The sequence below is a fragment of the Helianthus annuus genome, chromosome 10 (genome assembly GCF_002127325.2).
Source record: "Helianthus annuus cultivar XRQ/B chromosome 10, HanXRQr2.0-SUNRISE, whole genome shotgun sequence".
Lineage (NCBI taxonomy): Eukaryota > Viridiplantae > Streptophyta > Magnoliopsida > Asterales > Asteraceae > Helianthus > Helianthus annuus.
Window position 1 is genome coordinate 138045552 of NC_035442.2, and position 11050 is coordinate 138056601.

Consider the following 11050-nt stretch of genomic DNA (forward strand, 5'->3'; position numbering starts at 1 on the left):
TATTACAACAGGAGAGTCAAGAACGAACGCTTCAAGCCAGGAGACTTGGTACTTAGAAACAATGAAGCTAGCAAAAAAGAGAACCAAGGAAAGCTTGGTCCAAAATGGGAAGCCCCGTATACCATCCTTGAAGCATATAAGGGTGGATCTTACAAGCTAGCAGACTCTGAGGGTAAAAGGCTTCTAAGGCACTGGAATGGAAAAACCTTGAAATGGTTCCATGTCTAAATGAGAAATATCGGTTTGTATTTCACAAGTTGCACTTCAGGAGTTACATTATGAACACCTTTTGTAAAAACAATATCTCTTGAATGAATGAAGTTGTTTTATCAAATTTGTCTTTCTATCCTAAGATCAGGTTGACAACCTAGCAAAAAACTCCAGGGCAAGGGCCATGTAAGGGGATGAGCTCCCAGGCCACATCGCTCAATAGGTTCAAGGGTTGAATGGACCTATATAAGGGGCGAGTTCCTAAATCAATACAACTCCATGAGACTCACTATCAAAAATAAAATTGTCTCATAGACAGGTTTGAACAGCCTACACCAAACGTTTCTTAAGCCTTAGAAAAATGACCAACAAACAGGCTTACGAAATCAAATAAAAGAAAATGATAAATAGGATAGGTGCTATGTCTTCTTGTTAAAAATACCAATGCTAAGTGACTGCAGCACTGAATCCTTTAAGGTATAAAAAACATAAAGACAACACAAACTTAACAAAGACAAAGCTACAAGAAAAAAAATAACTTAATGAACAATGCAACAACTTGAACAAAAAGTTATAAAAACTCAAAGATACAAACCGAGCAAAGTCACAAATCCAAGAAGCCTTGAAGGCTTCAAGCTACATACGTGGCAACTCAAAACCTTAAAGGCTTCAACCTACATACGGGATCGCCAAAAAGCTTAAAGGCTTGAAGCCAACCAAGCTGCCTCAACAAAATAGGCACAAGTATAAAAAACACAACACAAAGAAAATAGTTAAACATAGTATCATAGCAAAGAAAGCCTTGAAAGACTTTCAACCATCCAAACATAAGTTAAAACAAGTCCTAGTGACTTGTAAGTTCGGAAATTGTTCAAACGGCCATACAGGCCTAAAACACAACCACATAACAGAAACCTTAAGGGTTCCTGCAAAACCTAATATTGTTTGAAGTTAACATAAAAACCACAAATTGTTTTAAAAAAGTGCTAAGAAAGCTACGAATATCATGCATCAGTAGAAGGCTTAGAAGCCCCAGAACTGTTACCTTTGGTCTTCTTAGTCTTCTTGATCTTCTTAGCCTTCGAGCCCTCACCACCAATAGTTGAACCCTCCAAGCTGGCATCCTTAGGAGCATCAAGTTCTCCAGAAAAGGTATCTTCGCTATCTCCTGAATAGGAACGTTTCCTTAAAAGAGAGCTAAGCACTTCGACACATACCTTCTCATTGAGACCATCCGGCTTTAGTTCCTGCAAGACGGAGAGGGGCTTACCATAGCAAGAAGCAACCTGGCTCACATACGGGTATGCTAGCCTCTCCATTTGCTCAACGGAACCCTTGAAGATATCGGAAGCCTCAGGACGGTACAAAGGAGATTTTTCCAAAGGATGGCCAGACTCATGAAGCTTATAACCCGCAATAAGACCTGATGTTTTCCCAGATTGAGCAGTTTAGTGTAAACTTCACCAAGAGCAGAATTAAACTCTTTAGAGTGAAGAAGATAGGTAACAACCTGATGAAAACCCTGCTCAATAAGCCACTGGTTACCCCAGTGGCTTGGGAAACCAAAGCCTTTAAGCCATCTTTTTCTTCATCAAAAGCCTTTTGTTGAACAACCAAGTCCTCCCTATCAGATTTCAGCTTCAATCGGTCAGCTTCGAAACCCTTTTTGAGATCATTCATCTCAATCTCGTGTCTTCTCGTCAACTCACCCACTTTCTTTACCCAAGCCAGCTCCTTTTCAGAAAAACTATCAATCTCCTTCTTTATAGCGGCAATCGAAGCTTTCATCTTTTCCTTCTTCTTAGAGGCCTCTTCGTATTACTGCATGCCTTTGGCAAAACGAGTAACACCTTCAGCCAACAGGGCCGAAAGGTTGTAGGAACTCAGCATCATCCTAGAAATAAGATGATCAGCCTCCATCTCAGATATAGCGCTTCGAACACAGGGAGGAGCGAAATGAGCTAAGGCCTCAACACAAACAGCCGGGTCTTTGAAACTATCTCCAACTTTAACCCCCCCAGTTAGGCACATAAACCTCCTGACCCTCTGAACCTTTGAAGCTCTCAATGCTTTTGACTGACGAACCTTGAATAACAGGAGTGCTACCTTTATCAACTAACTTCTTCTTTTTGCTTGAAACAATTAACTCCTTCTCCTTACCCTTGCTAACATCAGTAGCCTGATCTGCTGATACTTCAATATCATCACTAACATCAATAGGTTCCGAACCAGAGTGCTGATCAACACCTTTCAGATAGCGTTTGGAATGGCGAGTGGAAACCTTGGGAGCAGTAGCCTTGGTAAAACCTTTGACATTGGGGACATTTACATACCCAGAACCCTCGAACATATAATCAGAACCCCTAACAACCGCATCCTCACCCGGAGTAGCAGCAACATCATCAAAGGCAACGTCGAAGGTATCATCACTTTTGATAAAGTTAAGTGCAGACATAACTGCAAAACAAACATAAAAACACATGAGCAAACAAAGAAATAGGAACAAAAGAACACAAGAAGAATAAATGCATACCCTTCCCATCTTTAATGAGCATCGGATCCCGATTGCCTTTTCCCACACTTTACTAAGACCCAACAACACCAACAAATGCTCGGGAAATGGACGAAGCCGTGAAGGAGACTCCCTAAGAGTTTCTAAAAAACGAGTATTTATATCAGAAGCAGAAGGCTCAGGTTCATTCAAAACGGCATCTGGGTGTCTCCAAACAAGTTTAAAAGGAATAATCTCCTCCGACACCCAGAAAAACCGGTCTTTCTAGACCCCAAGTTTTGAAACCATGGACGCAATTAAGCAGGTATCAACTTGAGTGGTCTCAAAGGTAAACCAATCTCCATTCTTAGCCAATCGAAAAAAAACGACGGAACGATAAAAGAGTTGGATCATACCCGGAAGCTCGACACAAAATTTCAAAAATGTAAAACCCTAGCCATTCCAAGAGGGTGAACTTGACCAAAAGATATGCGATAATATTCCAAGATATTCAGAACAAAGTTTGAAAACGGATGACGAAAATTTGAAAACTCAAAATGTCGACAATAAAAAGCGATCGAACCAGGGGGACATCGATCGATAGACTTATCACAAGCCGGTGCAACCGGTTTAAACTTCGTCCCTATTACCCACTCCATACAAAACAAATCGACTTCCTCTTGAGTCATTCGAGAAAACGATTTTGCCAAATCCTTACGAGCACCCATGATATGAGAAATTAAACAGAAAATAAGCAAAGGAAAACTAACCTGTTTTGAAAAATGGAAAACTAGAGAAAAAAAGGGAGCACGTGATGTTCTTCTGTTAAAATATATGTAAATTAATGAGATAGAAAGAAATATAATTAGGCGATGGAATTAAAACCGCCGCCTGACAAACTGCCACAAGTTATTTCAACTGTCTTGTCAAAATTCAAAATTTAAAAACCTCAACCGTTTCCAACCCTTCAAGCTTTGAACCCTTGAAGCCTTTAGGCAGTAAAATACATGTATAAAAGTCAGAAGTCTTTGAGCTCATTTCCCAAAAACCTCTGACTTGGGGGGCTGATGACGGGGGTAGCCCAAGACCAAATATAAATGACTTAAATACATGAATGCTCAAAAGGCAAAATGGTTCAAAGGTTAAAAACCTGGGGAGTTGTGATAAAGCAATACGGGAACAGTAAAAGGTCATGTCTCTGGATTGCTTCACCAACTCATCAGCCGCAAAAGTAACGCAGGTCCACAAAGCACACTCTTTTATCCGCGGGTCAAAGGCTTCAACCCCTGAAAGGGTAAGTCCCCCACTGCAAGCATGTTCACTAGTCAAACACATTCCTCTTTGAGTGATGTCTTCTCCTATAAATTAGACACTTCATTTACTAAGCAAGACATTCCGATCAGCTCTGATTATTAGGGAATCTCTGATCATTGCTCTCGAGTACTTGCTTCATGCAAGTCACTTGCTTTCACATTCAACACACACATTCCTTTTGCTCATATATCCGAATCTGAACACACTTTAGATGAGGATCTTCAGCAAACAACAAAAAACAATTTAGTGAACCTCTCTCCACGTCTTGCAAACGCGGGGGGACCCCACGACCTGCGTTAGGCAAAGTTGAACCCTTCAACCCTTTTACCTAACCAGCCCAGCTACTATCCTTAATCTATTATTTGTTGCATCAAAACATATAATATTGAACCTTGCATAATTTATCCTTTGTTGAATTTAGAGCGATGTTGATGTAAATACTTATTTATAGGAAGGATAAGTAAAGGCATATTTTAAAATACTAGTACTAATAATGCATTTAAAAGTTAAAGTTAAAGTTTGATTTGCAATATTTTAACCATTTTCATTTTCATTTTCAACATATACAAACAACATAGCAGTCAATAGTATCTCCCTCCCATTAGTTCAAATGGGCGGTCGCCCATCTTCTATTGTACCAACCATTTTATTATTTTATATACACTTTAAAATTATATTTTTACTCTGGTATAGTGTTTCTTTGCCACTGGTTCAAACGGGCGACGAGCAATACCCATTGGACCAACCAGTTTATTATTTTATATCCACTTTAAAATTACGTTTTTGCCCCCAGTTAAAAAATACGGTTTTGCCTCAACTTCAAAATACATTTACCCTTTTGCCCCCAGCTAAAAAATACGATTTCGCCCCCGGTAAAAAAATTACGCTTTTACCCTCAGCCAAAATTACGTTTTCGTCACAGTTCAAAATAAACTTTTGTTTTTCCCCTGATCAAAATTACGATTTTACACCAGTTTATTATTTTATAGCTACTTTAAAATTACGGTTTTGCCCACAGTTTAAAATTATGTATTTGCCTCCAGTTCAAAATAAATTTATGCGTTTGCCCCCCGCTAAAATTTACGAATTTTCTCTCGGTTCAAAATTACGATATCACCCTCAATTCAAAATTACGTTTTTTCCCCCACTGCAAAATAAAAATATGGTTTTCCCCTAGCTAAAAATTAGGATTTTACCCTCGGGAAAAAAATTGATTTTCCCCCAAGTAAAAATAAAAATATGACTTCGCCACCATCTAAAAATCGTGTCAAAGAGCTACCTAACACTCTTTTTACTTTTTCTTTCTAGCAAAACTATAGTACTGTTTTTTTAATTGGTTGAGAATTATTCGGTCATCACCCCGCAACGCGGATGGGACATCACCTAATTATATACATATATCATTTTATAGAGGAATAAAGTGTAGAAGCAAGTTTTCTATCCATGCTCTGAGTACTAGTGTATTAACAGGCCATTAGTGTAAAACAGGCCATTTGCGATTCTAGAAAACCTCGCTAAATTAGGGAACAACTAGTATTAAGCATCCTCGTGTTGCGGTGGGGGCGAACACTGCCACACTATTGTCAGCGACCACCAACATCGAAGTTTTCACATGTTAATTCGAAGAAACTAAACCGAAACGTAAAACGTATAAATAACAAAGCCGATCTAAGACCCCGCGCGTTACGATGAACCTATCATATATGAAAAAATAGATGACGTAAAAACGTTTAACCACACACGCACGTTGCGTCGTGTTAATTCGCAAAATTTAGAACATAATGCAAAACGAAAATTTTGCGAAAAAATGAAAAGTATAGAGGACTGAAGTTGAAAGTAAAAAAGTTATGAAGTTAAATTGGAAAAAATGAAAAGTTTTGAGGTTAAAAGTAAAAAAATCAAATAGTTTTGAGTTAAAATTATAGATGAAAAGTTTTGATGTTAGAAATAAAAAAAAATTAAATAGTTTTAATTAAAAGTAAAGAATCAAATAGTACTGGGTTCAAAGTAAAAAAATTCAATTTCTTTTTGAAAAATAAGGTACAACACCTTTGTAGCTAAACATGTTACAAAATTATACTATTAGCTAATAGCTAATAGGTAATTTGCAACAGACATCATAATTATTGTGACATTAACGACCGGCCCATGCATGTTGTCACCATATTTTTGGTCGCAAATCAGTCGGACTATTCACGACTAACTTGTGACGAAAATACAATCACAAATGTCAAGTTTTCTAGTAATGCCTGGTTTGCTAACTCACGTATGGTCTTTTTTTCATAATCTTTGATTAAAACAAACTCAAAATTAATTTTTGTTTATTTGTAATTTGAAATGTTCATAAATATTATATTATATGATATTATATTTTAGACATCCTGATTGATTCTAAACTAGGTTTTGCCCGCCCACATTGCGGGCATTAAGCCAAATATTTCTTTCTCATAGCATGTACGTCTGTGTTTTAGTTACTTGTACATACTACTCATAACACGATCTCAAAAGAAAATTACATTGAGTAAACAAAATACTACCATACTTTTGCTAAAAAAAAATTAAAACGGTGGAAAACTACCGCTTGGCATGACGAATAAAAATTAAATCGAACCAACCAATTAAAACAAAACACTACCATAGTCTTCTAAAAAAAATATTAAAACGAATTTTATACTGGGGGCAAAATCGTAAATAAACACCAAAAAAATCATGTCGAAATGTAAATCAACTTAAGTTTATATTGACAAGTAAATAAAAATAAATACGTAAAACTTGATTAAAAAGTGTTTAGAAAGTTAAGGGGTTATAAGAGTTAATGCTAAAAATTAAAGGGTAAAGTAAAAAAGAAAAAAAACCAAAACAAAATAGAAAAAGAAAAAAAAGGAAAAAAAAAAATGACAACACCACTGTAGCAAAGTGGTGTTGTCAATTGATATATATAATAATAAGTGATATTATATTATATTATATTATATTATATTATATTATATTATATTATATTATATTATATTATATTATATTATATTATATTATATTATATTATATTATATTATATTATATTATATTATATTATATTATATTATATTATATTATATTATATTATATTATATTATATTATATTATATTATATTATATTATATTATATTATATTATATTATATTATATTATATTATATTATATTATATTATATTATATTATATTATATTATATTATATTATATTATATTATATTATATTATATTATATACATCCTGATTGGTTCTAAATAATCACCGATGGTTAATAAAGTCTTAGTATGTACTTTTTTTCGTGGTGACAAAAAAGTCTCAGAGAGTTGAGAGGATGAGGTTTAGGAGTGGAGGATGTCTCTTGAAGGCTACTGGAGGGCAGGTCCATAGTCAAGCGATCTCCCAGGAGCAAAGACAATGTAAAGCTGACGCCCTTAGAAGTTTGAGCAATGGTGACTGTCATCAGGAGGGGCCTTGGCAGAAGTACATGAGCAAGAGAGGGGCTAAAAGAGAGCGCAAGTTCTGGAATAGAGAGGAGAGACTGAGAAAGGAGACGTCTTTTTACGTCTCCAACCTTCCGGACGGATGCACTACTCAGAAGCTATGGGAGGCGTTTCAACATTTCGAGACCTTGAAGATGCGTTCGTTCCCTTCAAAAGAGATGGCTCAGGTATTAAGTTCGGTTTCCTGAGGTTCTCCGATGTCGAGTGCCCAGTTAGCTGGGCAGAAACCTTAAAAGACGTGAAGATCGACAACGCCATTGTTGGCGTGAAGCCCGCCAAGTTTAACAGAGATGGTAGCAAGGCGGTTGTTAAGACAAGCAAGGCAAAGGAGTCAGTGTTTAGCAGGCTCTCGATTCCGGGTAATACTGGCCAAAGGAAGTTGGGGGAGGAGGCTGGTTCATACCCTGCTGGAACTACCCGGACTTATAGTAACGTTGTCAGTGGACCCTGCGACAACTTATTATTACAAAATGTGATCCTCCCTCCTATGAATACGGATGCTAGGAAATCCTGGGTTTTCAAATCCCTGATCGGGGAAGCGAAAGAGATGGTGTATCTTGAACGTTTAGAGGAGTGCATGGAGGCTTTGAACCTTGAGGATGTGACAGTTAAGTATGTAGGAGGGTTAAAGGTGCTGCTCATCTATCCTAATAGCGATGAAGCTAAGGTTTTTCTCGATAGTTCTAAGGATTTATGGTCCGCTTGGTTCTCTAAGATGGATGTCTGGGATGGAAATTTTAATGTGTGTCAGCGTATCGCCTGGATTCGGATTACTGGTGTTCCGATTTGCCTTTGGGACAGACACGTCTTCAACCGTATAGGGGAAAGATGTGGAAGGGTGCTATCGGGTTCTGATGCCTCACCCCTGGATTCCGACCTCTCCATTGGGAAGATGGCTATCCTGGTCAATTCCGGTGAGAAAGTGTGTGCTGAATTTTCAATGTCCAGTGGAGGACAATCCTTGAAGATCTGGGTGAACGAGTACGATAACCTCTGGGCTCCCACTATGCCGGACCCTAGGCCGGTCAGTGAGAACTTCGCTTCTCCGGCCATCAAATCTAAGATCGTCTTGCCGGAACGGGGTACCGAGGCAATCCGGAGCAAGGAAGATGAAACGGCGAGTGGTCGATCTCCAATAATCGATGTTTGGGAAGAGGAAGGGGAAAAGTCTTGCATGGGAAGTCTGCGTCACCTCGATTTAGATTCCCCAGATAACCTAGGCGGCGGGGTTAATAATTCTGTTGGATTGAAAGTGGGGGACCCAATCAATATTAATTTAGTTGACTCTTATGGGCCTGACTTAGACAACATGTCTCCAGTGGGCCTAAGTGAAGAAAGCCCACCTACTACCCATGACCCACCTAATACAACAAACAGACTTAAATCTGTCATTTGCACTAATGAGCCCGAAAATGTTGATTCCCCAGCTGGATCTGATCCTTTTAACCTCGAAGATATCATCATTCAAGTTGCGGAGGAACACAGGAGGAACAAACTGTCTAGAAGATCGGATGCCTTGACCGATGATGTGGAAGCCTTCGCAGAGGATGAAGATGATGCTTCTGTTGAAGAGGTCCGCTTCGAACGCGAGGTTGGTGACACTTTGGCTTATGGTAATTGCTTGGGGATTGATATGGAAGGTTTCGACAATCAGGTTAGAAAACTTGTTAAAGGGGAAAGGGCCTTTTCTTCTTCTAAATGATTTTTATGTCTTTAAACATTCGGGGGGTTGTCGGCCCGGAGAAATCTACCTGGGTCAAGCGGTTAAAGAAAGATTTTAAGTTCTGGATTCTGGCTCTGCAAGAAACCCATCAAGTTGGTATTTCGGAGGAATTCTGGAGAAAATTCTGGGATCGGTCTTCCTTGTCGGCTGTGTCAGTGGATGCCGTTGGTAGATCTGGTGGCCTGGCTTTTTTATGGGATCCGGATCTTTTCAAGGTGGATAAGGTTCTGAAAGGCCAAAGGTTCATTGTCGTTTCGGGGTTTATGTGTGGTGTGGAGGATAGAATCAACTTTTTGAATATCTATGCTCCAAATGATACCGGGGAGAGAACCCGGTTCTGGGGAATTTTGGAAGATATTAGATCCCAGCTCGATGGTATGTGTCTTATGGCCGGTGATTTTAATGAGGTCCGCTGCCCAGAAGACAGACTTAATTCTGCTTTTGATAAGAACGCGGCGGCTAACTTCAATGATTCTATCCTTCGAATGGGTCTGCTAGAGTACGAGATGACTGGGGGTAAGTTCACTTATGTTTCCAGCAATGAGGAGATAAAGATGAGCAAGCTAGACAGAATTCTGGTGTGTCAGAAAGTGCTGAGTTGCTGGCCCTATGCTTAGGTGGAAGTGCTAAAGCGGGAGTTATCCGATCACTGCCCGGTGGTGCTCAGCAGTGATAGCCTTGACTTCGGACCAAAACCTTTTAAATTCTTCAATAGCTGGCTTGATCGAAATGAGGTTGAAAGTATTGTTTTGAACAGTTTGGGGATGGCTCCAGTGGGGCAGAAGGCGGACTTGGTTCTCGCGGCTTTCCTCAAAAGGGTTAAAGGCAGTCTGAGAAGATGGAGAGCGGCTGAGAAACATTTAGAAGATGAGGAGGCCATCAAGTTATCTAACGTCGTCTCTCTGCTAGAGAAGAAAGCTGAAGCTAGTGACCTGAGCAAGGAAGAAAAGAAGTATAGGGTGGAATGCAGAAAAAAGTTGGTGGATATCGAGAGAAAAAAGAGTAGGGACCTCCAACAGAAGGCTCGGGTCAACTGGATAAAGGATGGTGATGAAAACACCTCTTTCTTCCATAGTTGGATTAATCAGCGCTCAGCTATCAATCGGATCAATGGCCTGCTTTTCAACGGGGTTCTGGTAACCGACCCCGGCTCTCTTATGGAGGAAACCAGGAAGTGGTTTAGAAAGCAGTTCGCGGAGCCGATTCGCAGAAGACCGGTTTTCGACGGGTCTGCTCTGCCAAAGATTGACGATTCGTTTGCATCGAGTTTAACGGTTCCCTTTTCAGAAGATGAAGTTTGGAAGGCGATACGGGGGTGTAACGGTGGGAAAGCCCCGGGCCCCGACGGGTTTACTCTCCGTTTTTTCAAAAGATATTGGGAGCATCTTAAACCGGCCATTATGCGGGTGATGTCGGATTTTCATGAGACCGGGAAGATTAGTTACGGATGTAACGCGACGTTCATTGCTTTGATCCCTAAGGTTCCGGACTGCCTTAGCCTAAGTGATTTCAGACCAATCTCGCTCGTTAGTTCCGTGTACAAAATCATAGCTAAAGTGCTGGCCTTGAGACTGAAGCCTTGTATGCACGATCTTATCTCACCTACGCAGTCCGCGTTCGTTGGGGGAAGAAACATTCTGGATAGTGTCTTAATTGTCAGCGAGGTGGTGGCTTGGGCTAGAAAGGCGAAGCGGGAAGTTATGATCTTTAAAGTTGACTTCCAAAAAGCCTATGACTCGGTTAATTGGAAGTGCCTCTTGAAGGTTTTATCGGATATGAACTTCCCTTCCAGGTGGGTTAGT

The 11050-nt window shown here is 39.5% G+C and overlaps 1 protein-coding gene across 1 annotated transcript; it reads left to right on the forward strand.

The window, feature by feature from the left end:
* Positions 1-9232: 9232 nt before the first annotated feature.
* LOC110882742 lies at positions 9233-9865 on the forward strand. The gene has a single exon (XM_022130687.1). It carries the CDS (start codon positions 9233-9235, stop codon positions 9863-9865), a length of 633 nt encoding a protein of 210 aa, XP_021986379.1.
* The last annotated feature ends 1185 nt before the right edge of the window (positions 9866-11050 follow it).

Excerpts from the sequence above, each read along its gene's own strand:
- LOC110882742 (XM_022130687.1), top strand. The coding sequence starts at position 9,233 with ATGTCTTTAAACATTCGGGGGGTTGTCGGCCCGGAGAAATCTACCTGG.